Source organism: Colius striatus, chromosome 12 (genome assembly GCF_028858725.1).
Source record: "Colius striatus isolate bColStr4 chromosome 12, bColStr4.1.hap1, whole genome shotgun sequence".
In the NCBI taxonomy this organism is placed as follows: Eukaryota; Metazoa; Chordata; class Aves; order Coliiformes; family Coliidae; genus Colius; species Colius striatus.
The window spans coordinates 19,940,524-19,967,372 of record NC_084770.1 but is presented as its reverse complement, the minus strand read 5'-3'; the positions used below and the strand labels follow the sequence as shown (position 1 = coordinate 19,967,372).

At 37.5% G+C, this 26,849-nt stretch overlaps 1 protein-coding gene across 3 annotated transcripts in view; it reads left to right on the top strand.

Annotated features, from left to right (window-relative positions):
* The window catches only part of SERPINI1 (serpin family I member 1), a 48,626-nt gene extending 24,392 nt beyond the window's left edge, over positions 1-24,234 (top strand). For all 3 annotated transcript variants that reach the window (XM_062005622.1, XM_062005623.1, XM_062005624.1), the window contains exons 2-9: positions 964-1,231; positions 2,962-3,192; positions 5,868-6,062; positions 6,887-7,091; positions 14,584-14,681; positions 20,772-20,858; positions 22,121-22,210; positions 23,345-24,234. In XM_062005622.1, coding sequence (XP_061861606.1) covers positions 982-1,231; positions 2,962-3,192; positions 5,868-6,062; positions 6,887-7,091; positions 14,584-14,681; positions 20,772-20,858; positions 22,121-22,210; positions 23,345-23,421 — 1,233 coding nt within the window. In that variant the 5' untranslated portion in view covers positions 964-981 and the 3' untranslated portion in view covers positions 23,422-24,234. The remainder of the gene's footprint in view (positions 1-963; positions 1,232-2,961; positions 3,193-5,867; positions 6,063-6,886; positions 7,092-14,583; positions 14,682-20,771; positions 20,859-22,120; positions 22,211-23,344) is intronic.
* Positions 24,235-26,849: the final 2,615 nt, after the last annotated feature.

Genomic DNA, 26,849 nt, shown 5'->3' with positions numbered 1-26,849 from the left:
ACTTCAGGACTAAAGCTTTTAGTCCCATACAGTGTGACCTGCTGCTTCAGGAATCTTTACTGGGTTGCATGTTAGAGATACCATATTTGGCAAAGAGAAGGAATTAAAATGCAAGCTCTTGGCTTGGTACTACTGACCCAAGGCACCTGGCAGTAGTGGGTCAGATGCCAAGGCAGTGTGAAGTTTAAAGGGAAAAACAGGAGACTGGAGACACACGTACACTGGTGCAGGAGCTAGAATTTTAATGTCAATAGTTGTGTGATGAGCTCAACTGGAGTAGAGTGAGAACCGTTGCTTATTGAAGCATTTTAGTAAAGCTACACAATTTTTCACCATTATTTACTAACAACTAATGGTAACTAAGGCATGCTTTATTTTTCTTTCAAAGAATTTTTGATTGCTTGCGCTGTGTTTTGCAACTGAGCAACATCATGGTGCATGTCTTTTGTCACCAGCGTCAGCAAGCTCTCTTACTGTGCTCAAAAGAGTTTTAACAGTTTGGGGCTTAGAGTGACTTAGATGAATATGTTGCATCTCACTGAAAGGTCAAATGAAAGAAATGTGGGTTTTTATATCTTCTTGATGAAAGAGTACAGAAACACCAATTCCAGATCAGCATTGCTTAGTAACAACAGCAGCAAAATAAAAAAGTAAAGGTAGGAAAGGTGTTTGTGTGTCTTTGAGGTCTTTTTCTGTAGAAGCTGTGTTTTGTTACTCTGTGGCTGAAAGATTTCAAAAACATTGTTACAAAATGAAATGAGGTTCCTTTTTAAAGTAGATTATAACTTTAATACATTAGCTGTTCAAGCTAGTCTCTACTCCTAATAACTGAATTATGCATTGAACTCTTTATTTTTCCACACAAATTTAAGACTAAAGCTTTTAAGTGTTTTTTTTTCTCACAGTTGAATCTTTTATTACTGAAGCAAAGTTAACTTTTCTTCTCTACAATTTATTTTGTAGATCTTAGAATCTCAAGCCATGTATTTCCTTGGACTATTGTCTTTGCTTGCTTTGCAAAGCAGAGCCTTCAAGACCAATTTTCCTGATGAAAACATTGCTGAGCTTTCTGTGAATGTTTACAATCAGCTGCGAGCTGCGAGAGAAGATGAGAATATTCTTTTCTCTCCTCTGAGCATTGCATTATCCATGGGAATGGTAGAGCTTGGAGCCCATGGGACCACTTTGAAAGAAATTCGACATTCCTTGGGTTTTGACAGCTTAAAAAATGGTAAGGCCTTTTAATTGTGTTTTATGATGGGGCTTTTAGTTTTAAAGAAACAGGTGGCAGTGCCTGAACAACAATGGAAGTGGCCAGGTCACGTCCATGAGTTAGAAGGCTTCTTAGTGTTCTGTTTGATGGCCTGAGCATGCTGAAGCATGCATCAGTGGATTCAGCATAAGCTGAGAGATGCTAACATACAACCCTGGCTTGGGCACTTGAATTTGAAGCAATTGCAGTTACTGTTGATCTTGGTTTCAATCAGCAAAAGAGGCTTGCCTTTGCCTCTAGAGTTCTAAGAAGATTCTTTTTTTTAGGTACATCCTTTTTAGGGATTATAATGGAACCTGAAAATGAAAGTAGGCAATATTGCTTATAAAACAGTATAAAAATCTTAGTAATTAGTAAAAAACTGAAAATATCATTTAATTTGACACATAATAAACAAATATAATTTGTTTGGTTCTCATAGATAGAACATGTAGGTTCTTTGCCCTAAATCTGTGTTGGCAATGTTCTGTCCCCATTGCATAGTGTCACATACAGATATACAAGCTAATTTAGGAAATATAAGCATCTTGGCTCTTTCAGCACGATTTACCACGTGTTCCCATCAGCCTTTCTGAGAAATGGGATTAATTTCTTTAGTAGAGAACAATAGTACCACACCGTTCCTTTTGTAGTATGGGATGAGCTAAGTCTATCTGGAGGTAGTGCTGTGCTGCACACTCTGTGCAAGCAGCTGGAATATGACTGCAAATGGAGGGGATGAGACTAACAAAAAACAACCTTGAAGAGGCAATTTCTGTGAATTTTGATATCAAATTAGTTCTTTTGAAACTTGAAGGAAATTCCTTATTCTTACAAGGTATGGGACTTAAACATTCAGTGAAAGGATCTTGGAAAGGAATTTCTAAATACTGTGCTCAAGATGTGTTCTACAGTACCACTATGCATGATGCCTCTCTGTGGAGACTACAACACGTATTGAGTTCTACAGTTTGTAGTTAATACATTGTCCCTTAGCTATAATTGAACAAACTGATACATTCACTGCTCAGTGAATACAGTGAATGTATTCCAATGATCTCTGCTTGGAATATGCAATTGCATTCAGTTTTTAAGTTGTTTGTTTGTATTTTTTAAAATTAGAAGTTTCAGCTTCAAGTAGATGGTGTGGTAGTACAAGCTTCCTATCTTAGAGCAGACTACTTTAATCCTACTCAGGATTCCTCATTACCCAAGCAAATGATTTGGTATCACCCCACACAGGATCCTGATACATTCTAGACCTGTTTTTTTGCAAAGAGAAGTCTGTGAGGAAGTCTTCGGCTTCAAAACTTGAAGTTCATTTCTCCTTAAACAACTGGCTTTTTAGGCTGTAATGGAAATTCTGCTAAGGATTTGTGGTGACAGGGTATATAAATGTGACTTGTAAGAATAAATTTTCTTAATTACTCTTTTGGTGTTGAAAGGATTACCATTGATAGCTTTGTCTGTAATGGCATCCAAATGTCTTGTTAATTATGCCAATTATAGGTAGTAGAAAAAATAAGCTCTAAGTAGTATGTTCTGCCTTGTAGATTGTTCTTTCAGATCTGAAGGTGTGTGTAGGTTTAAAATCAAGTTTATTTTTTTAAAAGTACTTTTGTTTTGCGTAAATGTCTTTGTGAATTTCCAGCAGAAGAAAAAAATGGAATATTTTTTTTCTCAAACTGAAACTGTTTTCCTTTCCTCAGGAGAAGAATTTACTTTTTTGAAAGATCTTTCTGATATGGCAACTAATGAAGAAGGTCACTACGTTCTGGATATTGCTAACTCTCTCTATGTGCAGAATGGATATCACATCAGTGAGAAATTTCTGCAGTTGGTGAAAAAATACTTCAAAGCTGAAGTAGAGAATATAGATTTCAGCCAAAGTGCAGCTGCAGCTACCCACATCAATAAGTGGGTGGAGAATCATACAAATAGTAAGTCCATGTGACTTTTTTTTCATATGCTTCCTGCAGTAAGTGTTTGTGTTTCCAGTTCTACAGTGCTGTTGAATTGTTGCCTTGGCTTTTATCTGTTCTATTTGAGACTAAAGTATCTTCTCTCATAAAAAGAATTCTAGTACCAGCTGTTTGTGAAGTTGCGTACTTTTTCTTGTGCGGGAATGATAATATTAGCCATTGCTAATCATATGGTTGTATCTGTCTAAATCTTTCTTTTCCCTTGTCTATTACTATCTTAAAATTCCTGTAACATTTATTGAAGCAGGGTGTTTCAATGGTAGGCATTCTAATAGCATTTTACTGCTGATTATGGTATTGGAATAAAGGGTAAGTACTATTGCTAACTGCAGAAAAGTTGTCTGTAAAGTGGTCCTTGGCCTATGTGTTGGGTGTGTGGAGTATCACCAGTTCTTTGAGGAAGTTGTGGTTATAAGGAACTGAGAAATAGAATACTAAAGAATACAAAAGATATTTTTGAACCACAAAATCAGACCCTGTAATGTAATCTTTTTCCAGTGTGAGGAAACCAGATAGCATGTTGAGAGAGCAGTTTATTTTAGGTAGACTGTCAATAAGGTTTCACAGCCACAATTTGCAGCAGGTGAGTAAGCATAAAATGACCACTGTAAATCTGCACATTCAGATCTGCCTGATATAGTGCTTGCTTGTGGAATCCCAAAGATTCAGTGTTTTCTGGATACATTCAGAGTCTCAAGGTATGGGAGTGAGAGTAGTCCCCTGTTGCAGGGATCAAAACACAGTTTCATTGTAGTTCATTTGGCACACAGGGAGAGTTGACATTTCTAAGAGTAATTCAGTGGGGATCTGGTTCTGACATCAGTTTTGTATCACTGTGAATTTGAAGATATCAGAACACCTTGTAAGGAATTAAAACACCACCCTGTAATCTGAGCATTTTAGAATCCATAATGCTTTATGGAAGTGTAGAACACCAAAGTGGAAAAATATCTCATATAATGCTTTTATTCCGATTTGGAAATTATCTACTTTTTCTCCGAGGGAAAGTGTCAGCTATTATATGCATAATAAATTCTGCCCTTTATCTCAAGCTACAGAAATAGGGAATGTAAGTGATGTAGCAGATTGCAGAGTGTTTCTGAGAAACCTGGTGTCTGATGGAAAAGTAAAATTCTCTTTCTTCTAGAGAGAACAGCAAGTTCTATGGCTTAACACCTGCCACGTGTGCTGCTGAGCTCATAACCATTGCCCTGGCAGGAGCTGAGCAGAGCTAACAAAGGCAGCTCTGGGTCTCTTAGCATTAGGTTGCGATAGTAACAGTCCCTCAGCCTAGTCCCTGACCACTAGATCTCATTCTCTCCTGCCTGCCAGCTTGCATGGAGGAGGCTGATTTTCTCATTAGGCGAGGGGTACAAGATAGGCAGATTTCCAATTCCAATGTGTGAAGCATGATGGGAGGTTTGGAGCAGAAAACATAACTGTCAAAGGTTTCTCTGGACAGGAAAAAACCCCTTAACGATACATTAGTATATTGACAAGATGTGGTTGAAAAATATAAGGGAACATGATGTCTCAAATAGGAAAACTGGAAGTGTATCCCTTCTTAATTTTTCCTTTTCTTTTTTTCCAGCCACAGAGAGTGACTATGGCAGTATTGGTCACATCTCATCTTAAAGAACATTCTAGATAAAACCAAGTACAAACAGCAACCCAAAAGAAATACTGCCCTATGATACACAAATTTCACACTAGTTAGTCAGTGTCATATGCTCAAGAGAGCAGAATTAATTTGTATTTTAAACCACGGATTAAGAAGTAATAATTAGACTAAGGAATGTGTTTATTTTAACACCTTGCAGAGCGCAATGTCAGTTAAAAATAGAAGTGAGCAAGAAAGCTATCTGAAGTAGGCTGTAATTCTTCAAGAAGAGGGACAAATCTGGTCAGTGCACCAAATTTAACAAACTTGAAATTACTTTGCTGAAAATCCCGCAAGGCATTTAAGATGAGCTAAAGCAGGTAACAGCCTGCATTCAGATGTAAATGACTTATTTAGGAGTAGGAGCAAAGCAGCTGCCATGCTCAGCTGACATACCTCCCATGAACAGAGCAGATGCTAGATGTTTTTTCGCTTTTGCATTTCAAGAGCTAATGTCAGTGGAACAAATGCTGTGAATTTATGTGGATTTTTTTTTTTTGTTCTTAGTCCTCACTTTGAAGTCAGTGGGAATGTTTCCTTCAGATTTGGCCCAGGTGAAGTTCCAATGCATATACTTGCACAATTTAAATTAACCACCCATTTAAATGCTTTTTTGGATTGGAACCAAAGTTTGTGTAAGTCTCACATGAAAACAATAGCGATGAACTGTATTATAGCCCTAGTGTAAACATGTCTTCCGAGATTCCTTTTCCACTTGCTTTCATTGTGTGGTGTATTTAGGTAGTGATCAAGAAACAGTTGACTAACATGTACTTGATGGAAGGGTTTACGCACCTACACTGTGATATAGGTTTACAAAACACTGGCAGTTTAATTTGAGATTTAATGGAATATATGAATTGGAAATTACATGTTAGCACAGCTTTTTATTTTCTTGCATTTTTCAAGCTGTCTTAAGTTTTGATTTAATGCTCAATTTGACATGTAGACTGACAGTTGATTTTCTTCTCAGATATGATCAAAGATTTTGTGTCTTCGAGAGATTTTAATGCTCTGACTCATTTGGCTCTCATCAATGCAATCTACTTCAAAGGCAACTGGAAATCACAGTTCAGACCTGAAAATACAAGAACTTTTTCTTTCACTAAAGATGATGAAAGTGAGGTGCAGATTCCAATGATGTACCAGAAGGGAGAGTTTTACTACGGTAAGTTGGACCTTTAGCAATTTAAAACTAGTAAATTCTCCCTTAATAGGTTTGTTGCAGTACTTATTTGTATTGTTGACTGTTCTTTCATCTGGAATTTAAAATGTGTTTGTCCAATGAAGATTTTGATGGGCTTGTCTTTTGTAATTAGCAACATTTATCATGACCTTTTTCTTGATTACTTTTTTAGGTACATGTTTGGTGCCACATGGTAGATTTCAGAATGTTTATTCATCTAATCTCTTCATAATTCTTGAGCTAGACCTGCTTCTCACTAAAATATTTTTCTTGTGCTGTGCTAAATATCAAAATGAATGTTTGCTCATTACTGTTGTAATATCCTTGGACAGGTAAAATAGGGGTTCTTTGAATAGCAGAACTTACGTTTTTTTTATCTTGAGTTTGAACTCCAAGTGAGTTGTACTGTATCTGTTGTTGGCAGAGTTTCACTGTCCCATCACTGAAAAATTCTCTCTCCTGAATAAAAAAAACCTGCCCATTTCCATGAAAGTCTTGGCAGCTGTAAGAACCTTTAGACTTCTCTCTGACTAACCAGTGGAAGCTAGGTGATAGCTTCAGAGGTGTGATTATCTACAAACGGTGATTGGATAAGCCTGTTTCCATTAAGAAAGCAGATGTAAACCTCAACTCCTTAGTTGATGAAACCAATATAAATTTTATACAAAATAGGATAGAGAGGGTCATTTTTAGTTCCAGTATCTAGTATATAATGTGTAATATTAATTATCTTTCTATTTTTCCCCTATCTCCAGTGAAGACACAAGAAAATACTTCTAACAGCTTTTGTGGTTTTACTTTTGTAGGCGAGTTCAGTGATGGCTCCAATGAAGCAGGTGGGATCTACCAAGTTCTGGAGATACCATATGAGGGAGAGGAAATTAGTATGATGATCGTTCTTTCCAGGCAGGAAGTTCCACTGGTCACATTGGAACCACTGATCAAAGCCTCGCTGATTAATGAATGGGCTAGTTCTGTAAAGAAGCAAAAAGTGGAAGTGTACTTGCCAAGGTGAGAATATATTCGTCTCAAGGGAAGGGGAGGTAGCAGACTTGGTAAAGCTTGAATATCTTGATCAAGTTGCAGTTACACAGCACCCCAGATGAAGGTTGCTTTGACAAGGAAGCCTGGGAGGTGTGCAGTGCAGAATGATGGCTGGTTACGCAACAGAACACTGCATTTGCATCTTTTTTGTATGTTAGCTCCAGAGAGGAGAGTTTCGTTATCAGCAATATATCCACTCCATGTTCAGAGTTTTGTAGAACTTATTATGAGCAAGTTTCATTTAGTTAGAAGCCATAGAAATATTGCAAGTCTGAATCAACAAAAGCTAAAATGTTTCATTTAGGTTCTAATTAGATTGCTGTGTGCTGCTAATTTTTTAAAGTTCTAATGATGTGTCTGTTTAGGTACAAATGGTTGAGTATTGAGAGGTAATTGGAGTCAATTTCTGTCTTGTGACTTTTTTCTTAGTTGTAATAAGTGCTGATTTCTTTTTCCTAGAGGATCAACAGAATAACAAGACCTTACTACCAGAAGGGATGAAACTTCTGTCAGTGGATTTGTAGACATAAGTTGTGTGTGCTTAGTGGCATATTTGCTTACATACACCACTTAGTTATCTTTTCTAGAATTCTGTTTCATCTACCTTCAAATTCTTGCCCTGCACATGACTTAGTAACAGAGTTGTTTACTACTAAATGTCACTTACAGTTGGATTATGATGTCCTTTCAGTGATCCATAATGATTTTATTGAAGTGTTTATATGACAATATAGCACAAGTTTGATGTAGATCAGTTCTACTTATTCTATGTTCATGGCTCTGCAGCAGGTAAATGGCAGCAGGAAAAAAACCTGTAGTGAATTATTTTAATGATTAAAATACTATTTGTTTCCAGGTGACTTGGGAATTTGAGTTTGCTATAGCTCACATCTAAAAAGAAAGGCAAGAATCCCTCCAATTTAGCAACTTCCTTTCCAAAGCAAAGAGCCCTTTCAAGAAGCTCTCTGCAACTGAGCACAATAAAACAAGGCTAGCCAGGATAAATTAGGTTGAGATGGACTGGTGCTGTCAGTGTGCCCCGATTCCAGCTCAAGATGGAATTCCACTTAAAGCTGTTACACTTGTAGTGGTGAGGGAACAGCAGCATTTTGGGTCTATTTTTCTCTGCCCCTTAGTAAGAGTTCCTTTTTTGTTAAGTACCATTTCCTTTGAAGAAGCAGGGAGAGTAGCAAAGAGCTGCATTGCAGGGTTTCTACAAACTGAACCTGCTGTACACTATTCCTGTGATTTTTTTTTTTTTTTTTTTTTTTTTTATTTCCTCTTAGAGCTTCAGGTCCCAGGAGCTTTAGTTTTAACAGTACACTAAGGTGCAGGGAAGAGGTGTTTCAGCTGAGCTATTTCTCCTGAAGGCTTGGGCAAACTGTAACTAGGTGTTAATCAGAAATAAAATATGAGGATTATTACATCTCTTAAGCTTTCTTTTCATTACTGGAGCATTTCACAACCTGTGCATTAGGTGCTGAATTTAGACAACTCAATTTCTAGAGTGCTAGGTCCCTAACAGAAGTATCTCTCTGTTGATTATATAGAGAATCTGTGAAAAGCTGCTTCCAAATTTGAGAAGCTTAGGCATTTAAAGTTAAATACATGAATATCATTGAAAACATAATTTTTGCGTTTATGACTTGAATTAAGTTCACAGAGATAGTTTGGAGGTTTTTTTGCTTTTAACCAAAAGCAGAGACTCCAGGGTTCTCTGTAGCCAGGTTCTCAGACATGACTTTGATGGCTGGGTTGTATGTCGTCATAAAATGGACTTATTTATTCTGTCCTCAGGCTAGTTGTTGTGCCTGTTGCTCTTATCTGAGAACCTCAAAGAACTTGGTTAACACTTGTGAATTAATGCTATAGGAAGGCCAAAACAGGTACAACCAGGTGCTGATTACCTTCAGTATTTTAGATTATAAAAGATAACTATTATGAGCTTAAAAATCCATATAGTAATACCACAGTTTCCTTACAAAAATTCCAGAGACTAATTGCATGCTCCCAAAGTGTTAGATTTCCATTAGGGATTCCGAGGTGATCTACAGGATTTTATCAGTGCTCTGAATAAACACTTCATAAATATTTTATGCTCTGACTCAGGCATGTTATGAAATGTGGCCTTCAGGCTCTGTCCTCTGAGAAATTGAAAGCAGCAGTGGAATAAAATTAAATTTTTATGTCCTGAAAGATGCTATCCAATTATAAAATGAACAATTTTTAAACTTATACATTTGTAATAGGACCTGAATGACTAGCCAAAGCAGAGTTAATCACAACTTTGCAATTTCTGTCTGCATTATCTCAGTGCAAATGAAATTGTGTGTTATTCCTCTTAATAGCAAAGAAGGGATTTGTACTGAATTGTTAAATCGTACTTCCTCGTTTTCATTTTCAAATCATTGTTTCCAGCTTAACCCAGACTAAAGTGATCAACATTTTAATCCACTTTTTGCATAGGAGTGAAACAGACCATGAATCTAATTTACAAAGCTGTCTCTCTAACATAAGTTGCTTGAAGAGCATAGGAGGAACTAACTCCTATAACAGTACCTAATAGTGCTACAGTATGTAGATTTCTTAAGGACTGTTCCAATATATCTGGCTCTCAATAACAGCATTCTTGCTTTTTTTTTGTAGATTTACAATATCTTTAAACTGTGTTACATGGTGTTAAAATGGTAAAATTATTTTTAACTGAAGGTTGTTTTCCCTCTCAAAGAAACAAGAAAAAAAAAAAAGAACCAGAAATAAAAGTCCCCAAAACGCCCAAACAACTCCAAACAAAAGAAAAACCTACACAATCTCTCTTTGTTTAACATGTTCTCTGAGTCCCTTTTTTATGAGGAGTAAGCCAATGCTGATAGCCCTTGAGATACAGTCATGGGAGACACTTAAAACTGTCCCACTGAAATACATAGTCAGCTTCTGAAGCCCTGGATGAAAAGACCTTGCCAGAGAAGGAACCATGATCTACCTTGTTTCACCTGGTCAGAGCAGCTGTCTGAGGACATTTTTGGAGAGTTTTTTTGCTGTTAGTGGTTTTTCTCCTTACTTTTTTGTTTATTTTCAGGCAGCTAAATCATGCAGGCTAGTTCTAGCACCTCAGGACATCCTAGCTGAAATTCTAACTGAAATGTTGGGGTTGCGATCAGCTGGCAGCTTTGCATTGCAGCCTGCCTGCTTGGTTAAAATAGTGACTCAGATCCTGAGGGCCTGTCCTCCAAGCAGGAGGATTGCTGATTTGAAGCAGTGGAGCCATTCGTTTGTTTGCTTTTTGTTCTACAGAATTCAATGTATTAGAACCAATCTGAGAACCTGGAATGTCTTGCTTTTGCTCATTCAGAACTCTTAGTGATTTTTGAACTGATAGCTTTTGGGATGAATCGCACTAGGCTCTTATTCTTTTCTGATCTATAAGTGGAAAGTGTAGCCTAATCCTGGATTCTGTGGCTCCTGAGTGTCTTAAGGACTTCAGAAAAAATCTAACACTTCAGAAGGGTTGCACAGCATCCTAAAGTTGCCATCATTTTTTTAATGTCTTCAAAGTCTGTAAAATAGAAGAAAGGTGGCCTGATGTGATATGTTAAGGTTAATGCTCTATACAAAACCTAAAGGTTCAGAACTGAGGAGACTGTCAATGACATAAGCGTATCATTTTAATCTAATGCTTGCTTTAAATTTCATTAAAATGTCATTATTCTCTGCTAAACTCTCCACAGAACTGATAATTTCTCAGTCTAATTTTGCTTCCTAAGGATCTTATTCTGTTCTTCGTTTCACGTGGGAGAGATCCAAAGACAGTGAAAATGAAGGGAAGTATTTTTGTTCAGCTATTTCGACTGTGTTCTGCATGTAGGCAGTAGAGAGACTTTACAAATGAACACTGTAAAAAAGAAATGTAGAGCTGACTCAGATCTTCCCTTCTCCTTAACTTTGTCCAACAGCCAAGTTAGGGCAGAGTCACTATCTCTATTAACATCTTTCTTCTTAGTGCTTTCTGAGGTGATCTGTAGAAACGTGTATCCATGAACATGTGTGTTGTTAAACCTACTAGAACTGCTTAAGTACAGAAGCTCTCCTCTCAACTCAACAAACCAGGTTTTCTTTGTTCTGCTCCTGTGGTGAAAATACCTCATCTATTCTTCAGTGCCTATTTGTCAGATTACCCTTTGGTTTTTAATGCTTCTGGTTGCAACTATTCCATTACTTGCTTACGGAAATATTGCAATTGATTTTTAATAGTGTATTTAGCATCAGATGCACCTAAAAGACTGTAGAAAAAAATATGACCGTCTGAGTCATTATATGCAACAAACACTGCAAATAATCGTGTGTTAGGGCTAGTATCGTGTAGCTTGGCATTTCCCAAGTCTGGAGGTACAGCAAATGCCAGGCTTGGGAAATGAGATTGAATGTCTCTTCTGTGTTCTAGGTTGTCAGCTTTGATTTTTGAATACCTACATCACTGTCTAAAAGGAATGCAAAGAAATCCAAATATGACTGGAGGATAACTCATTCTGAATTTTTACGTTGTATTGCATAGCCTGAAATTAAATTTCCAAGTGTAAAGCAGCCCTGTTATTTTTCAAAAGAAGCTGGTTCTGATGTCAGCTAAAATATTTGAAATACCATTAAGAGCTTATCTGTAACTCTCACTGCTCTTCAGAGCATCTGAGAAAGGAGGGGAGATGCTGTTTTGAATAGTAATTTAGAGTGGGTTTTTATCACATGACAAAACTGAAAGGGGAGAAGGGAAGTAATTAGTTTTATTTTCATAAAGAGATAGTTTAGTATTCATACAGCTGATGTGATATTTTCAGTCTACTTTGTCATGAAAAGGAGGAACACGCTTCTACAAATATTATAGAGGCCTTCACTCTCATCCACCTGTTCAGTATTTGTATGTTAGAGGTTTCAGTCAGGGATATAGCCTCTGTCCGGTAAGTGACTACCACTGTCCTTTATGTAGGTATAATAGATAACCAATCAACTTCTTTACATTTCCTTTTTTCAGCTGAGGTTTTTACAGGGTTTTTTCAAAAGCATCTCTGAAATATCTTCCTTCAGTAGTGTGCAAAAGCATGTTTTGTCATGCTTTCTATCTGGGTCACAATTCATCACTTAACTGATAAATGTGTTTTCTGTCTAGAGACTTTAACCCACTTGATTTCCATTTATATCTTATAGAATTCTCTGCAGTTGAAAAAAAAAATAGTTGTTTTTCAGTTATTTTTCTTATTTGTGACTTCAAACTTTGCTTTTCCTGCAAACTCCTCTTGCTATTGTCCAATCCTGATACTCTCTACCTGTTTGACATTGCATTTGTCTTGCACATTGCACAGGACTCCATTCTGTTTAACTCTAGTACTAGGAATCCATTCTAAATTCATCTATCTTAGTATTTTTACTGAAGCCTCTAAAATAGATCTGGTCATACTTTACAGGTGTATAGTCAGGCTTGGTCTATACTTTTTCTATACCTAGAAGACGGCGAAATTTGAATGAATGAGCAACTTCTAAATTTGTCTCTTAGCTTAAAGCTAAAATTGTGCATAAGTTTTTGTGAGCTCCCCAGCTCTGTAGTTTTTTACCAGTGTTAAGTGTCTACATTTTTCTAAGAGGAGTAGAAAATGAACAGGACACACTTCCATTTGCTGCTTTCAGGTCATCTCATGTGTGTACCTACATCTCATTCATTAAGAGAATGCCCTTTCTTTTTTTTCTAATAAATGCCACCCAGACTGATGCAGAAGATGCAAGAACACCATGAGAAGCTTCCTCCAGTACATAAATCCCTGTTAGTCTCTTCTCATTCTTTTGAGAACTGCCAAAACAATAAAATCACAAGAATCAGTTCTTGTGGGCTTGTTCCAGGCATATCCATCTGGCACATATTCATCTGGACAGGGTACATGAACACTTTCAATGCCACCAGCGATTTATTGATCCTGAAGTATCTCCAGATCTTATTTTAATTTGCATAAAATTCTTCTCTGGGTAATGACTAATATCTATTCCATCATAGATTTTTGGCTTCTAATGGCATTTCTAAGTTCATTATGAGTGTAGATTATGTATTGGCTTTTTCTCATTCCATGTAAATGTCGTGAGGAAGATCCACTTGACTCTTATCCAGCTGTCTTTTGATGTCCAGATTATTCTTCCTCAAGCTGCCAATGCTTGTATGTGCCAAGGTATCATATATCTCGGCTCTTCATCAGCTGTTCTCTGATGAGAGTTCTGGGCTATGCTTTCTCCTGAAAAAAAGCATGTTCTTCCATGTAGTTTAAGAAGTTTAATCCTGAAAAAGGGAATTGCACAGAGGCAGATATTATTTGGCTCTAGCTAAGGTGAAACCTCTCACTAAGGACTGCAATGCAATTGCAGAGTTGCTTCTGACTGAATGGCTTGCTGCAACAACACCTTATGGACTATATATTTTGTATTGTGTAGTTACAGTGACTCACTGTTAGCATGGTGTAAATTAGGAATAACAATTTTCATCTTTCTACAGAGAACCTATAACTCACTATAACAAACATTTACAATCAATTCCTCATGTTTTCTATAGACTTCTGGTATTTTCTGTTTAGGGCTGACATTTTTGTTCTGACGTATTTCTTTGCTTCTCCAGCTGTCCAGACTGTTTCTGGACATGCATAAAGGACTTGAATTTTTTTTTGCCTTGCTGACACCAAGCTTAATTTCTATAATGTCTGAAAAACAGTCTTTGTAAATGGAACAAGTTGTTGCCCAAAATCTTGCTCTCAGGATAAATTTGTCCTTCCAGCATAGTAACACAGCCTACAACAAGGCTTTGCAAGCTAACCCTGAAATCCTGCCAGCTTATTACTCACGTGTGCCTTTGCACTAACAACTGTTTGTTTTTCCTGTTCTTTACTCACAATCAAAACCTCAATTAAAATTTTGCCACCAGAGTAATTAGAACCTGAGTCAGAAAAGCTTCATATTCGTGTTCAGAACTTGCTTTTATACTGTCTAAATAAAAAGGGAATCTTTCTTACTTTTCTACTCCTTTGACAAGAGCTGTCTAGGAAGTCTGTGCTGGCCTTTCCTGTATTAGATGTTTTATTCTACTACGTGTGCAATTAAATTCAGTTTTTATAGTAAACCTTTTATATAAAAAGTAAGCATTTACATTAGCTGCTGCATAATTTTGCACTGAGGTTTTATGGTCAGGGACTGTACATAACATTAGCAAATTTTGATGGCATCTTGATTAGGAAATAAACTCCAGCTGTGTGAGTAAATTAATTTGTTTGTAAGCATTTTTCTAGAAAGTGTCATTATACTCCTAGCACTGCATCTCCTGTTTTCCATAATTTTATCTGTGTGTTTCAGCTGTCATTACCTAGAAATTTTAATCTTCTAATAACAATAAGTACTGCTTACATCTGGGCTTTTTGTAATTTTCTGTTACATTCTCCAGGTTCACAGTAGAACAGGAAATTGATCTGAAAGATGTCTGCAGAGGTCTCGGAATTACAGAGCTGTTCAGCAGTAGTGCTGACCTCACTGCCATGTCTGGTAAGAGGTTCTCGTGTTGTTTCTCAAGGTAGACAAGGAAGTACTAAAATCACCTAAAGATAGCCAACAAACTCTTCAAATTGGGTTCATGGGAGGAAAACAACCCCCCAAAACCATAAAAATACCCACAGAACAAAACCAAACCCAACTTGCTGGCAGTTTTTTGATCTTTTGTGATTTCTGCACACTGTAAGACTGTGCTCGCTGTCTTACGTTGTCTAACTCCACTGTTCGGGAGAAATTCGTCAGGAAGGGGGGGAGGGGGAGTTTTTGACCTGGGAATGCTCAGTCTGAATATTTCAGAATTAGATCTCATTAAAAATGCAGAGAAAGTGTAATACTATGCAAGAGGCAGATCCACATTCGAGCAATATATGGCTTCAGTGCTTTCATGGGAAATGGGATTTGAACAACCAGGGGGTTGTCATCTTGTATCTCCAGAGGCTATTTGTTCACAGCATTAAGAGCATTAAGCTGTTGTACAATTAGTCATCTCCCCAGATACTTGCTGTATAGAAGCAGCACAGGAAAGAAAGCATTCAGAGATAAAAGCAATTTAGTCACTTGTGCAGCTTGCCTAGTTCAGTATGTTGTGAATATTTTATTTCTTTATTCTCAGGAGTTAAAATATCCAGTATGTTTAGAAATTCAGGTGGATATTTATGTTTTCAGTACTTCTTAAAGGGTATTGAAGTGGCACAAAGAATAGCTGAGTCATCTTTGCCTGAAAAGTTGTTTCTTCTTTTGCATAACAAAAGTAGCAATGGAAGCACTGTATTTGGCATGATCTGTCTAGATCTGGAATTTGGCAAACCCAGTTGCTCCCTATCTAGAAAAATTTCATGTCTGTCTTTACAGAAATTTCTCTGCCACCTCAAAGAAATGTTAGCTTTCCACTAAAACCTGGTCAATTTATATGAAGTGTTGATGAAAAGTATTAAGGAGAATGGGGTTTATACACAGATTGAATCATAAAGGCAGTGCTTGGCTCTTATTTCATGTCATGTAAAACCCACCTACGTATCTGGGACTAGCTCAATAGTCAAGAGGTTAGCAGAAGGATGGGAATATGTATGTGTGTTAATCCACGTGGCTAATGATTTGGTTGAAGTTTTGTGTTTTTGACAATTGTACTGTACAAAATCAAAATACCATGTTTTGCATGACTGATTTATCTCATCTGCCATTTAAAGATTATCTTGTTTATCAAGAAATGTAGAGCAATATGTAGGGAGAATTCATGAGTTTTACCATAATATTCTCTTATTTTCACTTAAAATGGCATGTGCCAGCAGGTGATGACAAGGTCATTTCTAAATTAAGAAAAAGAAAAGATTTTTGAAGTAACTTCTTCAGTGAAAACCCTGTTGTTGATGCTTTGGAGTTGAAAATTTACATAATGAAAATACAGAATATATTTCCTGGTTTTAATTTTCACAATATACAATGGGGAGAGAGGAGGAAGGGGAAAAAAAAAAACAAGAACAACATTGAAAGCTTGCTTTTACAAATACCTGAGTAGTACATCAGGACACAGGGAAGCTGAGGCCAGAAGCTTACATGTATCTCAGTGTCAGCCCTCTGGAAAATTTGGCACGTCATGAAACCTTATGCAGATACCTGAACAAAATGTTTGTCTGGACACTTATAATTTAGGAAGATACAAATCATAAAAGAAATCTAATGAGATTTTTGAGAAACTCTGTTGTGTTTAAAAATAGTCTCCTCCCCCTCTCCTGTTGCTCTTGCTGTTGGATTATTGTCAGGGAAAGCCTTCTGCAGTTTCAACAACGACTTTAATCTTGCAATCGTATCCAGGCACAGATTGTTGAGTTCACTGAAGTTCTATGCAGCTTTAGTGGCTGTAAATCAAAATAGAGGATTACAGACTCATTTTTCAATGTTTAGAAATTTTTACCTTTTGCACTCAATGTGAAAGATGGAAATAGCTGAGTCAGCTTTACCTTCTGGGATCTTTGGATCAGGTGCAACCAAAGCAAAAGTATTAATCCAGATGTACATTTTAGATACTACTCTCTTGCTAAAACTCACCTGTGTTAATTGGCAAAGAACTTAGTAGGAGGTCATTTCTACTTGGCTGTCTAGCTGCATATGTTCTGACTCTCACTTTCAGCAAAATGCTTATTCATTATTGCTCTCATCTCCAGTTCCATCAGGTGCTGAAAATAATCTTGAAACAACTTCTGGTATTTGGAGTTTTGATAAACACAAACTTGCTATTTGAGTATTTTGATACCACTACCTTGAACTGATCTCCATACTAAAATTCCCCTTCTCTTTCAAGTTATTGTAACGTTTCTTTCTGTTGTATAGTGTCTTAAGTGGCAGCTGCTTTTAACCTTGAGGTGACCTGTGTTTGGTTGAGTAGTGAGGTGATCTTAATGACTTACACAATATAAAGTCATTAGAAGAGCATCAGTCCAGTAAATAACTCTTCAAAGTCCTGAGTGAGGCAGATGTGATTTTTCCAGGACAACCTAAGATAGAAAAACCAATAAACCTGTATGCTTTTTTAAATTGAGACTTGTAGAACAACCAGTTGGTAGCTATGAGTAGGAGTTTGCAAGCATATGGAGTGTAATGACAAACAAAATGTGATGCTAACAGATTCATGTATATTAGAAATAACTTCAGATGACTCCCACTCATTAATGGATATCTAGGCTAAGGTCTTGCAGAATGCTTAAACTCTGATACCAGATTTCCATGGGTCTTTTCTGAGATACTGACAATCAAATCATGTTGATTCTTATGAAAATCCAGATTCACAGAAGCTACTAGAGAAAAATGATGTGATAGTAGATACTCAGGTAAGCCCTACCTTATCCACAGTCAAAGCCATAAGTAAAGATGTGTAATAGTGACAAGATGTGTGTGATCTCGAAGTATTGCAGTCAGTGATTTGACAATCGCAAAACAGATCAGAGGAGACTGCCTGAACACTCGGTGACAACGTTATGCTTTCATATGAAAATAGTTTCATTCACTTTAGGGAGAGATGAATGAGATTGTGGCAATATAAAGAGAAGGGTCTAGAGAAAGTAAATGGGGAAGTGCAAGTGCTCTCTTCACCATCCAAGGACAAAGATAGACAGTGAAATGAAAGGTAACACTTTGAAACCAAACAGAAGGTACTTCTCTTGTGGAAGACTTAACCACAGAGATCTTTTCTGGGTATTCCTTGGGGTCATGAGACTAGTAGGATTGAAAACCAAACTGCTTCAGAGCAACCAAAACTATTTACACTACGTGGATAAAGTCATTCTGTATATTCTGTGGAGGAGAAACTTGGTTTAGGATATAAGGCACATGCTACTTTAGAAGGTATCTTTTCTTTGTAAGTTGTGCTGTGGTTTTAATGCTAGACTTCTTGTTCTGAAGTGACAATAGTACTATAGCTGGTGCTAGACTGATTGGATGTACTGATCTTTTCTGCAATGACATTTCTATTCCTGTCATCTGCATATTGTTTTGGGGTTTTTTTAGTAGATCCTGAATACATTTACAAGTAGGCCTACTATTATATCTGATGGTAAATGTTAGCAATATTTATGTTGTCTGAATTGGGATTTATAAGCTCATCAGATGGAGACCAGTCTTCCAAGTTACTACGTGATCTGAGCAGGGGTATGCCTCAGAGTACCATAAGCATCACCACAGTATGCAAAATAAAGCATTTTAGATGAAAATATGGAGTATTGCCATGAATATTACAGGTCCCAGGAGCAGGCTTAAGTACTGTAATTAAAAAAAGAAAGGTGATTGAAATACGTGATTAGGCTAAGTGGGCATTTCTCTGTCTGTTGTTAAACATAAAAAATTGTTTGGGATTAAGATAAGGAACTCCAAAGCAGCACTTCTCTCTAAAGGCTGCAAAGTTATTGTGTCCCTTTGGTACGTGTGCTACAGCTCAAATGCTCGATAGGGCTTTGAAATAGACTCAAGCAAGGACAGCAAAATACAGTTGCCCGGAAGGTAGCAATGGCAGAACTGACCAATAAACCTACCAAGAGTCCTGTTAACTGACATGTTTATGGATCTATCAGGCTTTTTTGCTGTGGTTATCTCTCCATTGTCACCTTTGTACGTGTTCTTGCACATCCAATGTTTGCTAGAAAACATCTTTTGAAAACTTGAGTGTTAATGATTCCATAATGGAATGGAAGATTTAGGCAATGACTAGCCAGCTGTTGATTGTAGTATGTATTAGGTTTATTTCTTTTATAGGTAAGGCTTGAGGCTTAAACGTGATGTCAGTGTTGGAATGCAACTGCATGGCGTTTTCAGATGGCCTTTCTGTTACCAGTGAAGGAGACAAAAGCTGTGAGAACTGGGCTTAGTGTTCAAGATCAGCAGATGCTGCATGTCCCATTTTTTTAAACACAATGGAAATGTTATCCTAGCTTTCAAGGCAACATTACTGAAGGCTTGGAACTGAAGTCCAGAGCTAGTACAATATTTGGAAATCTAGTACATGTTTTACTACACACAGTCCCAAAGGGAATGATTTGGTTTTCTGGTGAGGTTTAGGTTAAGTGGCTGAACTAGGAGGCTTACTTCACTTCTGAGTATGTGTAGCAGTAGTAAGATTTGCTGGGGAAAGACATTCTAAACCGATGTCTGTTGTGGGTTTGACTGGCATTAGTATCAGAACTAGTGCTACCACTGTGAGACAAAATAAATGGGTAACAGATGAATAGGCCTAAGATTTCCCTCCTTAGTCAGCCTTCAGCTGGAGTTTTGGTGTTGAATGTTTTGTGAAGGATTAGAAATGCAAAATGGTACAGCTGCCTCACAAGGATGGTGACTTAAGCAGGAGAAGGCTTGGATTGCAATTACAATATTGACAGAGGAATGGGAAACAAACAAGACAGAAAAAAAAGTCGTTCTGTGGTGGTTTTTGCAAAAATACTTATCAGCTTCTTTTAAATGTAATGCCAAGAAGAAAGAAAATACCTAATTTTTCTGGAGGAAGGCTGTATTGCACCTAATGCAGAAATATAGTTATGTGTAAAAAGTATTTGTCACAATGTGTGGTGGTTTTAGCTCTGGCTGGGTGCCAGATCCCTACTAAGTTATTCTATCACTCCCTCTCCTAGACTGGACAGGGGAGAGAGAAATATGAGAGGTTTGTGAGTCAAGATAAGGACAGGGAGATTGCTCAGCAATTTGTGTCACAGGCAAAACTGACTCAACTTGGGGTTAAAAGTTTTGATTTATTAATGAACCATCAGAACAGGGAAGTAAGAAATAAAACCGAATCTTAAAACACCTCCCCCCATCCCTCCTTCTTCCCAGGACTCTCCTTCTTCCCCCCTCCCCCCCCACCAGGGGCACAAGGGATGGGGGTTGCAGGAAGTTCATTACAGATGGACTTTGCTGCTGCTTCTTCTCAGGGGTAAGCCTTCTCACACTTTCAGGGCCAAAGTGCCCTCCTCCCCCTCCATCTCCACTGACCTTGGTGTCTGTGGAGATGTTGTTCTCCCATACTCACTCCCTGTTGCTGCTGCAGTTTAGTAACTGCCCAGCAACTTCATCCCCTTCTCAAATACATTAATCAGAGTCTTTACCTCAGTCACTACTTGGCCAGGCTTTGGTCAGCTGCAAGGTCCATCTTAGAATTGACTGGCATTAGCCCTGTCAGCTTCAGGAGAAGCTTCTGGCAGATCTTTGTCTAAAGAAGCCACACCTGTAGATCACCCACTACCAAAACATGGCCTAGGGAAAAACACTGCAAATGTCATAACCCTTTTTCCCAATTGAAAATCTTGTGTTCAGAGATTGTCTTTTACTCTGTCTGGTATACCGATGCTCTAGGCAGTGCCAGGCTATTTTAATATCTATAGAGTAAGAGAGCACTACACACTTAAGGTAAATGGTGCTATTAAAGGTATTGGCAGAAGGTATTTTAATGGAACTCTTATGCACAAAGCTCTTATCCTTCTATACTTGATATAGAAGGTGGATAATAGTGTTGGGGGTTTTAGCAGTGTTTGAGTTTGGGGGTTTTTTTAAATGCTTCAATCTTACCATTGAGCCACTTGAAATATGTTTCCTTTTCCTCTCCAGATAACAAAGAACTTTACCTTGGAAAGGCATTTCACAAGGCATTTCTAGAAGTTAACGAGGAAGGATCAGAAGCTGCTGCAGCCTCAGGTACCTGACTGAAAAGCAGAACTAAATCAAATGTCTGGTTATTCTGTGTTAATTAGTTTTTTTAAACTGACCTACTGTAATGCCAGGAAAGCTAAGTAGCATGAAGACACAGTATAGCAAAGATACTGTTTTTCGTAAGAGAATTGTGCAAATGAAAAGTGATAGGATTTTTTTTTTAACACTCTGTGTTTCATTAGAATTTTGAGCATCCTATGGAAAACCTCTTCTTATTTTACTTCTAATTGTCAGGAGGGTATCAACTGCAGTTTACATTACCTTTATGGAACTTAAGCAGTCATAATTGTATATCTGCTAATTGAGGTGATCAGAGGCAGCTGATCCAGAATAGTTAGAAGGAGTTGGGAGTTGTTGCAATTGTATTTTAATAAGCTTATATACAGGGATGCAAGATGTGAAATGCTAAATACAAAGATACAGCTGGCCTCTATTAATGCTAGAAGGCCAGGTGGCTGGTTTACTTGATTATCACATGTTCTTCCTGAAAGTAAGTTAATTAGTTGTCAATATGTATTGTTAGGTGATTCTAATTACCTCTACTTGTATTAGTCTTTAAGGAAAGGAAAATTACTTCCCCGGTCATGAATATCAGTAACTGGATTCAATTATAACATTAATATGGACAGAGGTTACTGGCATGCATGAGTCTTTAATAACAGTGCCATGAAAATGTAAAAGTAAATGAAACACTAAGAAAAAACAATACTGTCCTGTTTCCAAACAAAAAAAAAAGAGCACAATTCTTGCTGATTCTCAGTTAATACAGAGGTCAAAAGTAAAATTATTTAAAGACTTAAGCCAAAAGCTGGAAGATCAGCCTATGCATCTGTTGCATATTGCATAGTTTTGAAGGGTTACCTTTTACTATCAACTGCAGGCTTGGAGCTGTAAAACAGGTCAGCAGTGCTGTCTAACATGATGCATTTTCTTTCTACAAGTGAGCAGGAGTCATAACTCCTCTTAAGGTTTTGGATCTTAAAATTTATAAGCAGCTCTCTCAGCCTGAGAAATTGTGCCATTCACCATTGTTAATCATTCTTAAAACATAAATAGGCCTGCCATTATGCTGTAGGTCCTGTTCATTTTCAGTTAGATTTTTCATGTTATATCTCAGTGATGCTTAGTGCTGAGTGTGATAGTTAAGTTTCTGCTCATGAGCTTTACAAGTATCTCTCATGAAGAGCAGGAGAATGTGCAGTGATATTTAAAAAGTTGTCTCTAACAAGTTTTCCTTTTTCCTTCAGGAATGATTGCCTTTAGCAGAACGGCAGTGCTGTATCCCCAAGTTATAGTTGACCATCCCTTTTTCTTTTTGGTCAGAAACAGAAGAACAGGTGAGAGTATTGCAGACTCTTCCACGTTTTTCACAGTACATCATCGAGTGTACAAAAGAAAATGACTGATTTTGATCAATGAACTGGTCTTGTATTATAAAGTTTCCTTAACTTGTCTGATATTAGCTGATATTGAAAGACTCACCTTTTCTGTGTTCCTTTAATGTTCCTCCAAGTAAGACAGTAAAATATGTCATAATCCTGAAAAATGTCCACAATTATGTGATTAAAAACCCCAGGGAAGAAAAAAAATCACCATTTTTCTGTACAGAACACAGTGTTACTGCCCTGAATAGCCATAATCATGACAGTCTCTATGAGCATCGTTCTAGTAAGACAAATAAGATGTGTTTCCAGTACTGAATGATTTGTATAATGGACAGATATTACAGCTATAAATAATTCTGTTGTACTCTTGAAGTATTTTGTGGCAAGCAAGGGATGAGAACAGGGCTCACTACAAAAATGGACAATGGTTAAGTAAATCCTTAGTTTCATATTGTCCTGATGATGTGGATGGGTCTGTGTGTTGTGATATCTTATATGCTCTACAAGCAAATGTATCATAGAGTAAATCTGTGAACTCAAAGGATCTATTAACAGTCATTAACTGATTGCTGTGGAATTTCTGGGACTCACTTTTATGAGCAGCTTGAGCCTGTGAGGGCCGGAAATGATCATGAAAGTTACTCTGATGAGGTAGTTACACTTCAGTCAGGGATAGCTGTCAGCTTTGGAGTGCTCAGCCTAGAAACCAGTACTGCATAACAACCACTTGGTATCAGTGGTGGTACTTCATGGGTCTGCATCAGAACCACTGAAATGAAAGGGAACCTTTGTTTGATTTCTAGTGGGTTTTCAATCAAGCCTTTAGAATAAGCAGAAGGGCACTGAAATGCAGAAGACATCACTGCTGTTGTCTGTACTGTACCAGTTCTGAATACAAAGAAGTCTTCTTCTCTAGGACTGTTTGTTGATCTTGCCTTTCAGGGCTACCAAGTTCTCTGAGGTATATATTCCTATAAAAATTGTACACCACATACTCTAGAACTTAATAGCAGTATTCATCATCTCAGAACCTCAAATTTCTTCTTAGTTCTGATGTCTTTCCTTCCCTTTCTGCTTTTTCCACAGGTGCTGTGTTATTCATGGGAAGGGTAATGCACCCTGAAGCAATGAATACAAGTGGCCATGACTTTGAAGAGCTTTAACTACCATCAGCTTCCAGAAAGAGGAGGAGATAAGCACATAAAGTTTGAAGTTAATATATTTAAGGTTTGCCGTGTTTTCCCCCCAACATATTGTTTAAAATGCTTTCAGATCTAACTGTATGCAAGTCAGTTTCCAGAGGAAAGCTTACAGTATTAAAGTAATGATTCTGTTTCTGTCATTGTGATTGCCGTGTCCTTAAAATAAAACTGTGTACTTGTCAACAACCGTTTGTTGTTCTAGTGAATTGTAAAGCAAAAACACCTGCAAATCCGTTATTCAACGTTTTTTTACAGTCCAAAGAGTGACTTGGTCAATGAGACAGGAGTGGAACAATGCAAATGGCAAACCTTGATGGCAATTCATAGAGTTGAGTACTTGCATCTGGAAAATGTCATCTCTTCCTGTAGAAGTAGTAAACAGACTGCAATAACACCGCCTCATCAAAGTTAATGGAACAAATCAGGCCTGGTGGATTTTACTCTATAAGATAACTGCAGTAGACCTCGTGTGAACTCTCCCACGTGTGATTATACAAATGTTGCTTTTATGAATGCTCCTGCATGTGACTCTGCAATTCTCCCTCCATGACTGTTGATGCCAATGAAATTTGATCGCATGAATATTTGAGACTAGTCAGTGTAGAATAGCTCTGTATGTGACTGAAGTAAAATAGCTGTATAGTCATGTCATTCATGTGAACATATTCTTCTCCTCCAAAGTAGTTGCTCCACTTTAAGCTTTGCAATATCTCACTTCAGGGGTCTCAAGTTGTGTTTCTCAAAGTAAAATTAAAAAAAATAAGTAAAAAAACCCAGAAAACCCTTAGAGTTCGGTGACTAAAAATATTCCTAAATAGCTGTCTAAAGAAACAACATTATCCTTTTTATTTCCCAACGTTTTGAGAATAAACTGGCAGAGAGAAGGACACATACCACAAGTAAATACTAGCAGGAGAACTAGTTGCTGTATCCACTTGCAAGAGGAGAAGTACCAGTTGTCACCAAGAGGCACATAATTACTTCCTCCCTCATTGTGCAAAACACAAAAAGAAGTCATCAAAAAAGTAAAAGAGGACAGGAGAAAATAAGGGAAGGGAGCTCCTTTGAAACAAATCATAAATACAAACTTTTGGATAATAAGTGACTTCTCAGTCAATAGGAGTTTTGTCTTTTGAATTCTGTGAGAAAAGTGCATATTGGCTGAACTTCAGTTATAGGCTTCTCTAGCATACATTCACTTCAAAACACCATGGATATTGCTCACAAAGCTACTCGTGCAAGGAGAGCTTCCACAATTTGACATATTTCACTTGTTTTTTATACTGCTGGTGCAAATCATGCAGGTCAAACTGTGAAGTGATGGATGTTTTCCATGGAGGCTGGTTGTGCTCTCTCAGAGCAAGGGTATTTGAGCACGTTTCTAGCCCTACCTCCTTGAGTTGTGTAGTTCTGCTGCACAGAAGAACAATGGAGCTCCTTTGTGTATTATAGTCAAGATTTGGCAAGACAGTTTTTGTATTCAAATTTAGGCAAAAAATGCAATTTTAGTTCTGTATAGCTCAAAATGTCATGCTTGGGAGGGGAAAAAAGAAAAGAATGTTTCTAAGAAGGAGTGCGGGGTAATTTTAACAAGATACAAAATTCATTTCCCTGCAGGTACAAACCAGCTCTTTTGCCACGGAGTCACACAAGGGCTGGTTTGTCATGTTTAAATGATTCTGTGAACATCTCCTAATGTCTCTAAAAGTGGCCCACAAGCTAAGGATCCCTCAACCTTATGGGAGCCTGATTTTTAAGCTATAACATTTTTTTCAGACTAATTTTTGAGGTCTTCACTCTGATTTGGAAAGACATGAGGAAGCAGGTGACAACCCTCAGTCATGTTTCTTTCCTGACCAAATTTTGTGTTTGTTTGCATTGACCCCTTGCAGAACAGATGCTTCTTACCAAGGGAGGGAGTGAAGGTAGAGGTGAACTAAAGCTATGGAATTACAGAAAGACAGTTGACAGTCAGAAGTATTTATAAAGGCTAACAGGCAAGTGCAGAGTTCCCTAGTCAGACTGAGCATAGGTATAAGGGGAAAGGTGCAGTCATGTATTCCAGGTTTGATTCTGAGAATATAAGGAAACCAGCAGAAACAGAAATGCAAGCTTCAGTTATCCCACCTGATGTTCTCCTAGTCCTTACAGATGCAAAACAGGCATTTCATGAAAACTGAGAATGATCTGGCTTTCAACAACATCAGTTGACTTACTACCAAATTAATGTGTTATGGACTACAATGAGAACAGCTCTGAAACAACACTGGTTTTCAGGAGTGATCATATCTTAAGTATTGTTACCCAATTGTTTAGGTATATGAGTAGAATGCTGTTGAAGTTTTTAATCTAGATTTTGTATCATGTTCCTTTTGAAGATGCTGTTACTCTTTCAGGGCAAAACTTGCGAAACCATTTTGTCTTTATGCTTGGATTGTTTTTGGTAAGGACAATTTGTCAACAGTGGCTCATTTGTGGGTTTAGGTATGTGGTCTCAAAAAAAAAAATTCAAGTTGTGGTTTATGTTGGAGGCTATATGAGAAAATAAATGACTGAAACCTCTGTAATTGTACTGTGTAAGTGACCCATGATGTGACAGTGTCTACTGAGATCCTTCTGCGATGCAGATGGGGTTTAAGCATGAGATACAGTTGCCTGATGATTCTCTCTTTCTTGTGTACATGTGTTGGAGTCCAAGTGGAAAGAGAACTTTCCCTACAACTCCTTTCAGTAGTGGTACTGCTATTGGAGAATGACTTATTTAACCAATAAGGTCCCACATGTACATGCCCTTGAGACCAAATTGTTTTTCTCGGTTAGTGTTACATTCATTGTCATGTTGTATGAATTGGATTCGGTTTTGTTTCTGTTCCAAACACTAATTTTCATTAGCATTATTTGATGGTGGCAAAGTGTTGTCCCAATTTCTGAATCAAATATATGGCATTCCTCAAACAACTAATCTTACTCTTATACCAGCAACACACCAAAAGAAATTAGTCAGCATTTTTGTAGCTAATTTATATTTTCCACTGAGGGACAAAAGAAGAAGCCACAAGATGTCACTGTATCCTAAGAGCTGAGAAGTGCTTTCCCATTGACAGTAATCCTATGGGAGTGCTGGAAAGCTCAGTCTCCTGAATGGGACTCAAGTCTGGGTAGGCCTTGGTAAAATCAAAGAGAGTTGCTTAAGTTTGAGAGCATCATTTAGCTCCAGGTGCCTGAGATTAATAATTGAGGTTTTGGATCCAAAAAAACCTTACTTTGTGTTGCATATTTTTCTGATTCTTGATACCAGATGGCTGGATTAAGTTCACTGCTCATAGGGGAATTTTTGTCTAGTCCATAGCTTCCGTGATTACATTGTGTGCTTGGTGTGGGGTGAAATA